The sequence below is a fragment of the Xenopus laevis genome, chromosome 5L (assembly GCF_017654675.1).
Source record: "Xenopus laevis strain J_2021 chromosome 5L, Xenopus_laevis_v10.1, whole genome shotgun sequence".
NCBI lineage: Eukaryota > Metazoa > Chordata > Amphibia > Anura > Pipidae > Xenopus > Xenopus laevis.
The window spans coordinates 110,474,324-110,492,060 of record NC_054379.1 but is presented as its reverse complement, the minus strand read 5'-3'; the positions used below and the strand labels follow the sequence as shown (position 1 = coordinate 110,492,060).

Here is a 17,737-nt window from a genome sequence, read left to right as displayed (position 1 = left end):
CAAATCTATGTACTAATTATAGAACAGGCTCTGGTCTAAAAAGAAAATAATTGTATCACCTTAGGATCATCTTAAAAGTTAACGGGTGTATGGGCATCCCCACGAACAAAGTCTATAGTGGCGCATACAAAGGTCAATAAAAAAGTGTATGGCAAGTTTTAAGAGAATATTTATAAACAGATAAAAATATTCACTTGCATGGGATTTTAGGGTTGTATTTATAAAAAAGGTGTCTTCTCATTTTCACCTATTAATAAACACATCCAACACAAAGTAACAAAGAGATGGAAAATGTCCCTGTGAACTGTGAGACATGAACTGTGGAGCTCATACATATGCCCCCTAAAACTAAATGAATGCATGTATTAAAGTTTTGCAGACCTGACTGTAATTGCATTTCAACTTTATTTAAATAAAAAAGAGAAATTACCAGTTTGGTGAATTATATTTATTTGACTTTAATGTAATCTTATTTCTTTGTTTTGATGTTCCCTCTACTTCTTTCCTTTGATTAGTTTTTTTGATAGTGTTAGCAAATTATTTTTATCCATTTTCTCTGTTTTGTACACACTGAAGAAAACATCAAGACGGTCCTCTTATGAAAGAAGCGCTGTATAATGACTGTTTGAAAGTACATTACTGAAAAGCACTCAGGTATGAAAATTAAAGACTATTTGCTAGTCCCAAATCACAGCAATTCTGCCAAGGTTATATGAATAGCACTAATTAAGTGATCATTAAAGAACCACAGATAATCTGTAATGCTGAATCAGTACATATTCTGTAGGTAAATTGTTGCATAAAGGGCTGAAATTCTATTTATCAGCAAGCGTTGTGTAAAATTGGGCTGCAATCTCAAATATTTATGATTTTCTAAAGTAACTTTATATTTTGCATAATGTTCTTAATGATACCACTTGGCCGTTTATCTTAAAATTACAGGGTACTTGAAATAACACATTCACAGCACCATAAATTCGCAGAAATTGCTCTTTAAACGTCACACAAAAGCTTACAGTCTTTTTCCATTTTGCAAAAATGGCATCTGCAAAGAACTTATAGGGATTGGCAACCCCTATGCGAGCAGCTGCACCATACCAAGAGCAGCAGTAATGTGGCAAACTCAGAGGTCAAAATCTTTTTACCGATACATTTTTCCTAAATGGGCATAAATTTAAAATGGTGCATTTTCTCTATAGAAGGCAACTTGTATTATGGTGAACATCCCCTGTAATGAATATGACCTCTGCAAAAAATACTTTTTGCAGGAAAAACATGAAAATTTAAACTACTTCATGTTTGAAGCTTGAGAGGTAGATAACTACCATAGTGGTCTTTTGCTAATAAAACCACAAAGGGTAAAGGGGTTACATTTGTATACTGGCAATATATCTGTCTCACAAGGTAGAGTCCTGCAGCGGGTCGGGTAAAGATGCGGGTCGGCGGTTCTGCGGGTTTTGCAGGTCTTCTCAATAGCGATATTCACTCCTTTTTTTTGGTCACATCTACTTCTGGTGATGCCACTTCCTCTTTACAATGACAGCACTTCCTGTTTTACTCCTGTTTTTCTGATCACGGCTACTTCCGATGATGTCAATTCCTGTTTACGACAGCACTTCCTGATTCTTGATGGTCAGCAAGTCACAGGTCCGGGTTACGTATAAGGTACTTGCGGGTCGGGTAGCAGTTCCAAGTGGATAAGAATGAGGGTTGCGGGTCCCAAAAAATGGACACGCGCAGGACTATCGCAAGGACCAAACATGAAGTAACTTCAATTTAACTGCATGCCCTGTTTAGCTCAAGAAATAAAACTATAGAATAATTGTGATGAAAACCCAATGTCTAACTGAAGAGGGTATGGGTGCCCCTTTAAACATATGGTAGTTAATGTCCGAAATATTAATGAAGGCAGCAGGCTGGGTGTTTCTGCTGCCCCAGCCTTCGGAAGAGCTCCAATTACGTTTTTTTCTTATGAACTCATGAATGGTCTCACTCTGGCCCTTGACTGCATGGTGAAATGGATGGAATTGCGGTCAACTCTACATATAGTGGAAAAAGTTGTATAAGAGCATTCTGAAACAATATGTGTATATATAAAGTGCTGTAATCAGTGCTGCTCAATATGTTGGCAAACTTGGAACTCTAAAAATACATGTTAATAATAATAATAATAATAATAATATTAATTATAAATGTGTTCTGTAGGTGGATATCTAAATGTAAGCTGTAGCATTATTGTAACAAGTTCTGCATTGCTCTCAACCATACATGAGCTATTCACTCTATATTTTCTGCAACAATACACTGCTTTTGTAAATACATTTCACATGGTGACACCTGGGTTGAATTCACACTTCAAGGTATTAAAACCCTCAGTTTTAAACAAGTGGTGATTAATCCCTTGAGAAAAACTACAACGTCCATAGAGTGAAGTAAAAAAAATAAAAAAGACAAACCTGTGATTATATTTAAGAGCCAGCAAGTGTCATCAAAACATCAAAAAAGTACCTCTTCCAGCTTTACTGAGAATCATTTTAACCTTGCACTCAACTTATGATAATGCTGTCTTTGGAAACAAGACAACTGGCTGGAGACTGCACTTTTAATCTTTTAATAAGATGTCTGAGCTACTATCATTCATATTTTTATGTGCAGTGTACATGCAAATCGAGAACGTACACAAAACTAAATACAAAGACAGTTTGAAAGTCAGGAGAGTTAAGGTTTATTTAGGGAGTTTTTAAAGTAATCTATCATCTGCAAAATATCTTTCTAACAAGTTTGAGTCATGCATTAAGAGAGCTAAACTACAGAGAGAGAGAGAGAGAGAGAGAGAGAGAGAGAGAGAGAGAGAGAGAGAGAGAGAGTTTAAAGGGATGCTGTCACAGGAAAACATGTTTTCTCAAAATGCATCAGTTAATAGCGCTGCTCCAGCAGAAAAGAGCAAACAGATTTTTTACATTTAATTTTGAATTTTGGCATGAGGCTAGACATGATGATCATTTCCCAGGTGCCCCCAACCATGTGACTTGTGCTCCGATTATGCATAAATGCCTTGAAAATGCAAGGCAGTTTTGTGAATACTTACTATGTAGCAGGGCTCACAAAAGGCCTTCTTCTCCACAGCGTAAAATGGTTGTCCGCGCAGCTTACTATTGCAGGTCATGCAGGTAAAACACTCTACGTGGAACACTTGGTCCATTGCTGTGCACCCAGTGCCTTCACCCACCACATTCTCACCACAGCGAGAGCAGCGTCCTGAAACAAAATATATGATGCATAGTAATCAGTGATATTGCAGTGCTAGCAAAATTAAGACTTTTACTATCACATACAGATAAGCCAGGCTATTCCCAGAATAAATGTGTCACTCTCTTCCACATCCCACCCAACCAGGTAATGATCAATGCAGAACAGCAACTACTGGTTAAGGTTACAGTTAAGGAAACTAAATGACTACTACTAATAGAAGATGCTAAAACTCTCAAGCTTCACATTAGCAGGCCACAGGCCAACAACACCACAAATATATCATATCATCAAATGTTGCCATATAAATAGTGATACATATTTTTTATCCTCTTGGAAAAAAAAATCTGAAGGATACAACATGTGGACTTCAATATGGACAATCTGGATTGCAGTAGATAATTATGTTTAACTCAAGTTCTGTGAGTAAAGTTTTATGATAAATGCACACAATGGTCATCTGGCATTTTGATGTCAGAAACTATGCAAGCTCAAAGCCTAGAGAACTGCTCCTTTGTAGTGCCGGCAAGGTGTATGGGCTCCACCTTAGTGCACAGTTTTGTTCCTATTAGGGATGCACCGAATTCGGCCAAACCCCCAAATCCTTCGCTAAAGATTCGGCTAAATACCGAACCCGAACCCTAATTTGCATATGCTAATTAGGGGTAGGAAAAAATGTACTTCCTTGTTTTGTGACAAAAAGTCATGCAATTTCCCTCCCCAACCCTAATTTGCATATGCAACTTAGGAATCGGATTTGGTTCGGCTGGGCAGAAGGATTCGCCTGAATCCGAATCCTGCTGAAAAAGGACAAATCCTGGCCGAATCCCGAACCGAACCCTGGATTCGGTGCATCCCTAGTTCCTATACTTCAGAATACATACAGGTAGGCTATCTGACCTAGGAGGCCTTTATTTTACATAAATGTATGTGGTAGTGAAATTATACTGCACATTTCACCTTTCACAAAGCCTGATCCCAGTGGAAAAGGTTTGTAATATGATCTAGCAATATAAATAAGAGATAATGATAAAAATAGAGAACATAGAAAAAATTAATTTTTTCTAGACATGAGACTGATTCATTAGAATTTTGTTCTTTGCTTCCATAAATAATTCAGAGACTACTTGCTGAAAATTAAGCTTCACGTTTAAAGGCTTGCTAACAATCCTTTAGAAACTCAATCAAGCTTCTGTCATTTCATTATCCCATATAATTGCATTATAGTAGCAGTTTTTATTTACTGGTTGATACAGAGACCAATAAAAATTTTGTACGCAAGGCCAGAAAAGGATGTTATGGGTTTTATCATTGGAAAAAAACAGTGAAATTTATAAGGGGTCAATGTGATGTGTACTACATGTTGGACCAGGAAAGAAAAGAAACTCTTATTTTTTCAGATGTTAAAGGACAAGCAACCTTCAAGCATCTTCTTCAACTTATTAAACTCCTTAAAGGGGACCCGTCACTCCAAAAAATGATTCCAAATCCTATTTTATCATGTTAGTCAAGCAAAATAAACTTTAATTACACTATAAATTATGTGGATCTTGTTTCCATCAGTCTGGGAATTCATAATTATAGCAAGCAGGCAGGAGCCATATTGTGTTTTTAAGGCGAGCCTTGCATCATCTCAAAAATCTTGTTTGTGCATGAGGAAGGAAGGACCTGATGTCCATCCCCATGCCCTGGCTACACAATTAAATGGTGAAGAGAACGAGGGAATGTGGGGAGAACAGTGACATCTATAGAGGAAGTGCTGAATGCAAAGTGAAAGTAATTGCTTGCCTCACCTCTATAGGAGTGGCAGGCAATATTTGATTGACAGCTGAGATTTTTAATTGAGTTTAAAACAGCTATGAACGCTTTAATTAAAAAAAAAAGAATTTGTATTATTTATTTAAAAAGTACTTTTATTATACAGCTTTTTATGTCTGGGTGACAGGTCCACTTTAAGTTAGTAATGTAACTGTAAAATACTTTGCGGGATTAATGGAATGGGATTGACTGAATTAATTGAGTTCAAAAACTTGTGATTTCAAAATAAATTTAGATTTTTTTGTGAAAGTAGGAATTTACTGCCATAATTAAATGTTCACTGAAACTAAATCATAGAAGCTGTTCTCACACAAGATCTTTGGACCTAAAAGAGATATAACTATCTGTATCACCAAATACTGGCCTGATTAAAACAATGTTTTATGAGTGTGGAAAAACACACAGAACTCATTCCCGTTCATCCATTCACTGAAATATGTCTATGCAGTTAGTCAGTTTAAAAACTAGGAGAAACCCTAAAAGCATAAGGTCCAAAGTAGTAAAGATGATCACATCTTACGAAACCATAGGTATATGTAAAGCTTTGATGGTCACTCTTTTACATAGTAGTACTCGTTATTTAACTTGATTTTAATGTTAACTTGACTTGCAATTAACATTTATTTTCTTACATTTACTTTGTTATAATACATGCAAATCTAAATAAAAACAATATTGCAAATAAACCAAAAACCCCTCCCCAGAAGGTTCTTTATGGATGAGCACAATTTAGGGAAAGGATTAACCTGGATAAATGTAAGTACATGTGGATTCAAATTAAATAACAAAAAAATAAGGTTGGCTTAAGTTATTCTTTAAGAGATCATTTTTTGTTTGTACATGGAAGCTATACACTCGAATAGAAAAGTGAGGTTCATAGGTAATGCACAAGGACAGTGACCTCATTTAACCTAAGGGACTTAAATTTAATTATCTGTAAACATTTTCTCCTTGACTTACCATAAAGCCTGGAAGCCTGCTAGCATGGTTAATTAAATCCTTCTATTCAAAGCCTATCTGCTCCAATACAACTTTTAATATGCTAAGATCCGTCTTTCCATACACTGACTAATATAGTTATTAGCTGACAGCTATGTGGATGCAGCAATTACCATGCTACATGGACCCAAGGCAGGGAATATTTCATGCAGATCACAGTCAATGCCGCTGCCTATTTGCCCTTTTCCAATTACCTGATCAATGGGCCATAATAACAGTGGATAAGCTGTCGGCTCCATACCGAATGAAATGGATGAACGGAAGATAATACAGTGGAGACGATAAATTGGTAAAGACAGGAACAGTGTTAAATAGAAAATAAAAAAGGGGTTGATGCATTAAGCTGGAAGATGAGATTAGCATTATAAGTGATAGAATAATTAAACTGCATTAATGACAGAAAAATGTTAAGTTCAGAACTTAGAAATTACACATCTTTCCCACTGAAGAGCAACCCTTTTTATATCAGGAAGGTATTGGCAATGCTGAAGTAGGGGACATGCATATACATACATACATACTGCATATAAATAGATACTTATATTACACGAAGCAGGTAGAAACCAAATGCCATGTACCTACCATTTACAGCAGGAAAAGGAGCACTCATGGGACCAAAGCATCCACCTAATACATTTGCCCTTTTTCTTTTTCATTAAGACCCATGAGTGCTCTGTGAAACAGCAGAGTTGCAGACCCACAACAACAACTCCCACAGCACATTTCATGAGTTGCTATGTGATACCGAGGCAGGAGAAAACTTAGCCTGTGTTCCCTATAATGGGGGTTTTACTTCTGCTTCTTATTATAGTTCTCTTTTGCAACCTACTCTTTTATTTCGCCATTTAAAATGGCGGTACCTGTCATACTGTTTGGCAGGTAAGTTTAACAAATTCACAACTCTTGATGAAGTCAGTTTGTTAGATAAGAGAAATTACTAAAGGTCATGCTTAATAAAATAAGAAATTTCCCCAGCTACAAACAATTCATCCTGCACTTAGTCTGAAACTCAATGCATAGGCGATATGTTTTTCAGTTGCAGTAACTTACTAATGAAATATTAAATATCTTCCTTCTATGAGAAGGTGATTCAGTAAAATATTGCTTAAGACTGTTATAAATTTAAGGAACACTACTTGGCCTTTTATGCATAACTGGCTGAAGGACAGATTACTCACAGCAGAGATAAATGGAATGTTTTCTAGTTGGATCAGAGTTGTTAGTGGCATACCTTGGCAATCTGTCCTTGGTCCTCTATGTCATAAATGACCTTGAAGTTGACATTTTAAATACTTTATCTGAATTTACTGATGATACTCTGTTGTGCAAAAAAATATGATCCATGCATGCTTTCCCTTTGTAAACTGGGCAGTTAAAGGACCATTATGGTTAAAGACAAATGCAAATGTATCCATTTGGGAAAATGGGAATGCTAGTTATACAATAAACAGGACATATTTGGGGGCCTACTTAGAACTATTTGAGGGTCACTATATATAATAGACTTTACAACTCAGTGACAATGTCTGCTAAATCTAAGAAAATGACGGCCATCCCTTCAGAGTGGAGCAAATACATTTCCTTTTCAAACAAAGGAAAATAGTTTTGTCCTAAAGAGAACAATGAGGCTGGGAATTATGGAATGTTCTGCCTTGGCATGGTCGCAGATTCCCTTATACATTTGAAAGAAACTTGTATATGTTCATAGACAGGGAAAATATTCAGGGTTACAAAGAAGTTGAAGGAAAAGAGTCAAACTAAGAGTTAAATTTTACATTTCCTAATGTAGAGGCCCAGCCGGCAAAAACTGGGGTTTAAGGGGGAAGTGAAAGGTTATGTAAAATGCCTTAAAAATAAATTCTAATTAGCCATGGACTTACATATATTTTTTTTTATCAAAATTAAAAATTCCACTTAAAAGGTGTGCATCAATGGTAGCATTGAAGGGTTGCAGAAAATATATAAATAACATGGCTCAAGCCAGCAGGTGGTTGCTGTACAAATAATAATCATTTAAGACGGTTATAAATACAGGCAGTCCCCGGGTTATGTACGAGTTTGGGTTTTGTTATTTTTTTCAAAATGAATCAGTTAATAGTGCTGCTCCAGCAGAATTCTGCACTGAAATCAATTTCTCAAAAGAGCAAACAGATTTTTTTTTATATTCAATTTTGAAATCTGACATGGGGCTAGACATTTTGTCAATTTCCCAGCTGCCCCAAGTCATGTGACTTGTGCTCTGATAAACTTCAATCACTCTTTACTGCTGTACTGCAAGTTGGAGTGATATCACCCCCCTCCCCCCCCAGCAAGATAACAGCTGCCTGGTAGATCTAAGAACAACACTCAATAGTAAAAACCCATGTCTCACTGAGACACATTCAGTTACATTGAGAAGGAAAAACAGCAGCCTGCCAGAAAGCATTTCTCTCCTAAAGTGCAGGCACACGTCACATGACCAAGGGCAGCTGGGAAATTGACAAAATGTCTAGCCCCGTGTCAGATTTCAAAATTGAATATAAAAAAATCTGTTTGCTCTTTTGAGAAATGGATTTCAGTGCAGAATTCTGCTGGAGCAGCACTATTAACTGATGCGTTTTGAAAACATTTTTTTGTTGAATTTGTATATAAGTTGAACTACATACATTTACTTATTAAAGGCAATTTAGTCAGACACCAGAGGTGATTGGGGCAGGTGGCTTATTTAAACTATATGATAATAAAAGTCAAGCAAGCTATAGTGTGTTACTGTAATAGCCTCTGTATGTAAGTATGAGTTGTATGTAAGCCTGGTGTGTGTAACTCGAGGAAACCCTGTATTAAATTGTTAAATTAAGTTATGCTTGATCCTAATTATATTCTGTGAGATTACTGGCATTTTAAATGTATTATTCTTTAACTTATTTAAATAGTGGCATATCTGCTCCAACGCACCTTTAAACAAATCATGCCTGGATATATTGTCAGAATAATTGCATTCCTAACCAGTGTACAAAAATTCTCCCTGAGTGTATTATGTATACTTAGCGCTCTGTAAGTAGAGTTAATTAGCTAGGAAAGAAGACCTAGACAAGGAATGTCAAGTTAATATACCTGGTAATCCATAATGGCAATCTTCAAGCCGGCAGTACATAATAAAAATAACACTTGGTAAGCATAATTAACAATAATGTATACTGCATGACATACCTACACAAACAAGTTCAGATGATATATAATATGTGCTGAATTGTGAGAAATCTTGTAATATGGTTCCGATTATAATTTGGTTCAATGATTTTACAGTGAATTTACTAGTGCATGAGTAATTGATTCACATAGCAAGAAATATGTCAGCCAATCCATGGATCACATTTCTTTAACAAATTACTATATTTTTCCAAGCCTGGTTGTGTGAGTCGCAATTTCAATTCCTACTTGTCATCTGTAAAGTCTAGCTACAGTTAGGCCCATAAATCTTTGGACAGAGATAACTTTTTTCTAATTTTGGTTCTGTACACAATGAATTTTAAATAAAACAACTAAGATGCAGTTTAACTGCAGACTTTCATCTTCAATTCAGTGGGTTGAACGAAATGATTGCATAAAAATGTGAGGAACTAAAGCATTTTTTTTTCACAATCACTTCATTTCAGGGGCTCAAAAGTAATTGGACGAGAGAGAGAGAGAGAGAGAGAGAGAGAGAGAAAGAGAGAGAGAGAGAGAGATGTATATATATATATATATATATATATATATATATATATATATTTTTTTTTTTTTTTTTTTAAGTTCATACCAAAGTATTCCTCAGAAGGAGGGTTCTCCATATCAAACAGCATCTTTTTAGTGAGGCGCTCCAGTTCATCCTCAGGCCTTAGAGAAGAGCTTTGGGCTGGATATGCTGCCTGAAATATAGAAAGAAATACTTGACAAACTGCAAACTACACATAAAACGTAACTTTCCCTTGAGTTTTTGATAATCTTTATAGAACTGAACAATCGTTTTGCAAATTCTAGAAGTGTTTATGTTAACGGTGTTTTACAATTACATACAAGTTATCAAACAAATCAGATGTAACTACATGCCTTTGCAATTTCCAATGGAAAGAATGGCAGCACTCGGATATACTTACAGTATATACACATGGGTACATAGTCAGGGGCATTTTACATGGCACATTAGAAAATATAAACTACAGCATTGGGCTTCATTAGGAGACGTGTCATGCATCCATGCTGCATATTAAGATAAGCTTGTTGGAAGCTAGCTGGAAACCATCATTCTATGCTGTGATGGCAAATAACACAGATGTCAACCACTCCTCTCCCCTGGAAGATTTTCATCCAGTCCCCCCCCCCCCGCCTCTCCCATCTGTAGACTTGATCTGCCCAGTTATCAATCAGCTTTGCCCCAAACCCCTGGACAAATGTGGCAGACTCAAGAAAATGCCAGAAGGGTTAAGTGCAAATGAAAAGCAGTATAGGGGCCTATGTTTCCACTTTTTAAGAAAAAGAAGAAAAATGCAGTTGGCACAAAGGGATTCAACATGAAAGATACTGAAGTTAAAATATTGCAGAAGTTGTAGGTTTATTGCATAGGATGGGGGTGCAATAAACGTTTTCACAATTAAACTGCCTAAAAAGCACCAAATAGCTCTTGCTGATACCAAATTACCTGAATGACAAATGTATTAAGGTCCTTTCAGGCCAAAAAAAAGTAATAAAAAGGGAGGAACGCAGATTTGCTGATTGGTGCTGTTTTAATTGACTGAAAAGCACTGAGTGAGAAGTACCCCCCCCCAAATGTCATTATCCAAAGGCACAGTTTATAGATTAAACCGCAGAGTATTATAGATATCAACAGGTCTCTATAAAAATAATGTTAGACAACCTGTCTGTATAATAAAGAAAGAATTGAATATTATATCTAGGAAAACATCAGATCTTAAAGAAACCATAACACCAACAAATTTAAGTGTTTTAAAGGAATGACAATATTATGTTGCTCTGCACTGGTAAAATTGGTGTGTTTGCTTCAGAAAGACCACTACTATAGTTTACATAAACAAGCTGCTGTGTAGCCACGGGGGCAGACATTCAAGCACAGGATACACAGTAGATATATAAGTTCTGAAGAATCCCATTGTATACTACAGAGCTTATCTGCTGGGTATCCTGTGCCTTTTTCTTCCCTTTTTCAGCTTTGAATGGCTGCCCCCATGGCAACATTGCATCTTTATTTTTGATGTTATTGTTCCTTTAATCCCTGCAGCGTTTCACAAGACTATTCAAGGTAACCAAGCTTACATTGCATAACAAGGCCACTGGAGGACACACAAGAGACTGGATGTCCTTTAAACACATTTTTAGGTATTTTTAAACAACTGGAAACAAAATGAGTACAAAATGGATTTCTAGTACATAACACATACAAGAGCTTGGATGTACACAGTCCATAGGACAATAAATGTCTTTTCATTGGTGAAATGACATAGGCTATAAAACTCACTAACACATTTGAAGTTCAGATACACACTGCTGAGACATTGAAAGAGGCCAGAGATGTTCAAGGAACAAAGTAAAAGCTGCAGAATTACACATAGGTGGACAGTATTAACTGTGAAAATGTAAGAAAGTCAGTGTTTCTTTCTTTATGAATTTTACCAGATAAACTTTTCATATAGGTTTAAAAATAATGCTCGATTACATGCCCATTGTAATATACTCATTAGTGATGAGCGAATTTATTCGCCAGCCATTGGATTCCCTGCGAAATTCAGAATTTCACCATGTGCAAACTTTTTCACCGCAGAAAAATATGCAGAGAAAAACATCTATAAGAAAAAACACCCATTGACTTCAATGCATTTGAACAGAAAGGTTGCCATAAGAAAAAAACCCTATTGACTTTAATGCATTAGAAAAAAAGTTGCCATAAGAAAAAACACCCATTGACTTTAATACATTAGGACAAAAAAGTCACCATAAGAAAAAACAACCATTGACTTTAATGTATTTGGACAAAGAAGTCTCTATAAAAAAATGCATTTTGAGAAAAATTGTTGCGCGTGTAAAAAGAAAAATTTGTGTAAAAAAAGTTGAGCATAAAAACATCCATTGACTTCAATGCGTTCACAATTTTTTTCGAACTTTCGCGAATTTTTCAGACAGATTTGCTCATCACTAATACTGAAACATAGTTGCATTTTCTTACAGTAATCTGTTACCCTAAAATTACTAGTAGAAATCCACTAGTTGTACTTAATATTAGCATAGGTTACCCTTGAGCATTACTGCACTTCTGATTGACAGTTCCTCCTATTCAAATCTGAGTTAAACACCAAGCCCTATGGTTTCTGCCATGAAAATTTGCATTCTGAATACATACAAGGTTGAACTCTTACTAAAGCATTAAAAAAAAGCCTCTCTACTCTACCAAGGCCTTCATTTGGCTTTCATTTCTCCGCATGTATTTTCAGTAGACTGTAAAGAATACTTGTTTCCTCTGTAATTAGATTCACAGAAAACATAGTAAGTGATGCAAAAAGAACACAATGTTCAGAGCTGCCAGTCATGGTTAAATAATTAGTCACTAATACATGGAAATGTTGCCTTCCCTGCTCATAATGCTCTATGCAAGGAGGGATTGGTCTTATTAATCAAGAAGTGCAATTTAGTCATTTATATAATGCCAACATTCTGGGCTCACAATGTGTGTCTGCAAACTGTAACAGCAGATTGTCAGGAGCCCCTGAGAGTCACACAGCACACACTCTAACAATGCACAGCTGTTTTGTGTTTTAAGTGAACACTAGCATTTTCCTAACTGTAAGAATTGTATGAATGTCAAATTCATAAGCTTCTAACTAAGAATTTGGGGATATGTAGTTTTTGAGCAGCAGACATTTGAAATAAATACAAAATATGGAATATGATATAAATATGTAGTTTAAAGTAGACGGAAAGGTACCAAAGCAGTTTATTGCCAATAGAATAGCCACAACAGTGCAAGCTATAAGACTATATTTATTCTGAGTAAACAGCTCTAGAAGCTCTCTCTTTTTGTTTAGGATAGAAGCTGCCATATTTTTGGTGTGTTGTGAAATCACTTCCTGCCTGAGTATCAATCATAGCTTTGGGCTCAGATTAGAGCAGGGAGGGGAGGTTCAAACTGAGCATGCTCAAGACCGTGCCCTGGAGGTTTAAGCTGAAGGCAGGAAGTCTGATACAGAAGCTCATGTGTACACAACAGAAGGAAATAAATGCAGTGTTTCTTTTGACAGGGGACTCAGAGCAGCATTACTTTGAGGGTTTATTGGAGTGTTTATATAGACCTTTCTGATAAAGCTTACTTACGTTTAGCCTTTCCTTCTCCTTTAATAAATATTGCACAAGATTTGTATTCATGTATTTTGCTGTCAGTTGTCACATAAGACAAATTACTTGAAAAAAGTCCCTTTACTATAAGTAATGATCAATAGCTGGGAGGTTTGCCACTGGCAAATATAATCTGTACATGCTCTGTCTGTGGGAACAGTGATGGCAGTGAACTTCTCTTATCCTGAAATTCTAGCGATATTAAAGGATCATCAGTGATGAAATATAAGATCTTATTAAGATCACATATTTAACATTTACAGTTTAAGATGTAAAAGCCTGATATCCTATGCCTCCCACTCTTAGGAAGCAGCATCTGAATCAGAAGAATAAAAGATCAGCCGTGAGCCAGAATAATATGAAGTGGTTTCATAAACGGTGGTTCATAGGGGACTATAAAACTTCTGGAGTGAACCTAACTAGCTTGTTGTAGAAACGAGGACACAATAATGTTAGCAGCACAAGATACGCTTGGCACAGTTTTGTGATGACTGCAAACATCGGCTTAACTTAAGTACTTCAGTGGCTCTTCCTATTGATTCATATTGTTCAGAAATACTTAAAAATATAAACTTCTGCATAATTTAATGCAAAGCTTAAAATAAACATACATTAACAATTAAAAAAACATAAATGTAGGCTCTTAAAGATACACATTAAAGGAACAGTAACACCAAAAAATGAAAGTATTTTAAAAAATAAAAATAAATAAAATGTAGTGTTGCCCTGCACTAATCAAAAATGCTCTGTTTGCTTCAGAAACACTACGATAGTTCATATAAACAAGCTGCTGTGTAGCAATGGCGGTAACTAAAAAATGTTCTACAGAGTTTATCTGCTATCTGCTGTGTAACCTGAGCCATTTCTCCTTTGAATGGCTGCCCCCGTGGCTAGACAGCAGCTTATTTATATAAAAAATAGTAGTGTTTCTGAAGCAAACACACCAGTTTTACTAGTACAGGGCAACAATGCATTTTATTTTTATTATTTAAAAATACTTTCCTTTTTGATGTTACTGTTAACCTTTAAGGTTCATGACACACTGGTTGGTTTGTCCACTGGTGTTATATATGCCACTGGAGAAATGCCAGTCCATTTAGTATGATGTAGAAAGTAATTGAGTCTTTAATCTGTCTTCATTTTTTATTTCATTATTTCATTGCTCCATTTAGAAAAGTTAGCAACATGGAGTTGTTTAAATGAGAGACTGGTTTATGAACAGGGGGGGACATGAATAGAAAACCAAATAATAAAATGTAATAAGAATAATAACAGTATCGCCTAACAGAGTAATCATTTCTTGGCTGCTGGGGTCAATGACCCCCCCATTTGAAAGAGTCAGAGGAGGAAGGCAGCAAATAATTAAAGTATAAAAAATAAATAATGAAGACCAATCAAAAGGTTGCTTAGAATAGGCCATTTTATAACAAACTAAAAGTTAACTTAAAAGTGACCCACCCCATTAAACCATCCATGAGCGAACGAGTGGACCCCCTCCTCCATTTTTGAGATGGTTCCAAGTACCATATAGATATAGTACAACAGGTAGTGGAAAGGTAACATTAAAATTCCCTAGCAAGAAACTTACTTCATCTGATTTTCAGTCTTGACAGAAAAGGTAACTAGACAAGAGGCCATTTGGAATGATGTCCTTGTGGGACCCTGGAAAAAAGCCAGTTTTGTCCATTTAAGATATTAGCCCTACTCTTTGCCATCTAGTGTAACTGGCAGACTTTGTAAATTTACACCAGCTTAAAAGGGCTCAAATCAATAGGACTTTTTCGGAACACACTTTTTACCTACTGTTTTAATGAACAAACATTTATATTTTTTGTATATCTTGCACTAAACAAGAAAATGGTTCTTCTGAGTTTCCAGAGGAGAAGCTAGAAAAACAAATCTACAGTCTACAGATAAGCCCTCTTTATAATGATCTTATAACAGAGGGCACAGATTAGCTTTGTAGGGGAGAAATGAACTTTGTATAGCCCTATAACCAAAGATGCATGATGAACCTCTGACATGAGAACGCAACTTAAAATTATATTCATCTTATTCAAGATTAAATACCTACTGCAGGAACACCATGAAATGCAGGAAACTCCACTTTAATACAAAGGAAATACATACTATTCAGATTTGTGCATGCTAAAATGTCTGCAGGCTACTATGATGATGATGATGGTGAAGACTATACAGATACCATGGTAAACCACTAAGCAAGCCTTTACCTGCTAACAGAAAATGGCTCACAGTGCCTAGGAATGAGCTCATAAGCAGGAGAAAAATAAATGAACATGAGAACGAATCTCTTTTCTAATACCTAATGGTAAAATTGATGAAACCCTGAAACAAGAATATTTTCTGTAAGAGTTGGCTAATGCATGTTACATAGGGAATTACCAAAGCATGGGGGGGGGGGTTGCTGTATAAGAATACTTTAATGATGAGGCCAGTTCACGATGTAAGAAATGAAATGTTATCCATTGACTGTGAAGATGCCAGTCTGAATGTGCTGGTACATTTTCTCTCCGTACAATATGTGACGTGGGATTCTGAAATAGCATAATGCAAAACGTTCAGTCAGAAGTGCCGCTTCTTACATAGTTCTTCAGACGCCACCTGAAATACAAGCCAGGCTCAAATACAATCTTGTCGGTTGCAACCTCCACCCCCCTTCCCTAGATTTACGATGCCTTGACAGGGACAGAAAGTGACTGTGTGGGTTTTGGCAGGATGATTATGTAAATTGTCCAGCTGCTTGGTGCAGAGAAAGGGGCAGAAACGCTGATAATAACTGCTGAAGTGAGTCATTTAATCTGTGTTTTACTACGTCTACAGCAATGCTAATTTATCGATTCATACCCATTAAGATTATAAGCTTTTTATGTTCCAAACAGGCAGGATGATGAATAGTTCTTCTTAAAGATGAGACTCCAGTCCTCTTTAGCAAGGATTTTGAAGGGAACGATACTTGAGTAATTGTTCCTTTCAGTTAAGTAAAACCCACTCACTTAATCAGCTACTTTACTGGCACAATACATCCAAGCTTTAGTGCTGCTGAGGAACATGAGGCAAAGGCACACGCTAGACTACATGTAACATCAGCAAGTTAATTACAGATCCTAGCATGCATCGATGAAGTGCAAAGTACCTTCCAGCAAAGAGATATAATGTGACAAAGCTATGGCCTTTCTCTCACATAGTTCTGCCCTTTAAGAGAGGTGTCTTCCCTGGATTAAATGCTCCAAATATGCCCTTCAGAAGCAGACACTTCAATATTTGGCAGTACTTTATGGCAGGCCTGTGGGGCTTTGCATGGACACATAATAACTTTACTTGGTTTGATAAAGAGATATTTCAGATTCTGCCAGTAGTGTGCACAGAATGGGTTATTTCTTGAATGAGTGCAATGCTAAGTTTGTAGTAGGTTATTTTTCATGGATTGTATTTTAAGTGTTGAAAGACGGCACGAATTTTCGTGTTTTTTATGGTCAAAACTGTCAGATTCGAATAGGGAGTTATTAAAAAATATTAAATTAAAATTTTAGCATACACTGGCCCTTTAAGAACTCAAATTCGACTATTCGCTACCTGCTGAATTGCTGTTTAAGTCAACGGGAGAAGTCCAGGGATCAAATTGGAGTTGTTTGCAGCCTTTCTGACATTCAACTTTTTTCGGAGAAAAAATTCAAATCGAGTTTTTAAAATTCTAATCGAATTCTATTCAAATTCAGTTCGAGTTTTCGGGTGAATTTATGGATTTATGGATTTTTTTTTTAAAAAAAAGGGTCAAATTCCAACCCTTCATAAATGTGCCTCTTAATGTACACTTGTTTCAGATGTAAGTCGTTTTCCAAGAGTGATATTTAGGCTTTCCACCAGGCACAACATTCCGCTGGTTATAGCATCTATGTTAATATATTATTATCACAGCTGAGTGTGAATTTATTTTACAATATCAAGAAGTATAACTTGAAGGTGCTGGGCCCCAATGAAAAATCCTCTGTGGGCTCCCAAAACTTCAGAAAGGTGACTTGTTTTATCTACATTCATTGATATTGCACATTACTCAGGGGTCCGCTGGGTCCCCCAGTATCAGATTTCCAAATCCGATGGTGACCCCTTTTCAACAACAACGTACAGTCATGAGATTGTTTAGGGTTTTGATTAATTGCTATCCAACTATCTTCCTAAAAAGGACGGAGGCTCGATTTCCATAACCTAAAAAATCTGAAGGCAGTTAATTATGTTGCAATAACCTGCACCAATGATATTAGTAGTACCTCGCTGCAGACGTCCCAGGCTGCTC

At 36.3% G+C, this 17,737-nt stretch overlaps 1 protein-coding gene across 8 annotated transcripts in view; it reads right to left on the bottom strand.

Moving 5' to 3' along the window:
• The window catches only part of lpp.L (LIM domain containing preferred translocation partner in lipoma L homeolog), a 198,532-nt gene that overhangs the window by 29,020 nt on the left and 151,775 nt on the right, over positions 1-17,737 (bottom strand). For all 8 annotated transcript variants that reach the window (XM_041562334.1, XM_018262136.2, XM_018262140.2 and 5 more), the window contains 2 exon segments: positions 9,845-9,953; positions 3,089-3,258 (listed from right to left, as the gene is read on the bottom strand). In XM_041562334.1, the coding sequence (XP_041418268.1) occupies positions 3,089-3,258; positions 9,845-9,953 (279 nt within the window).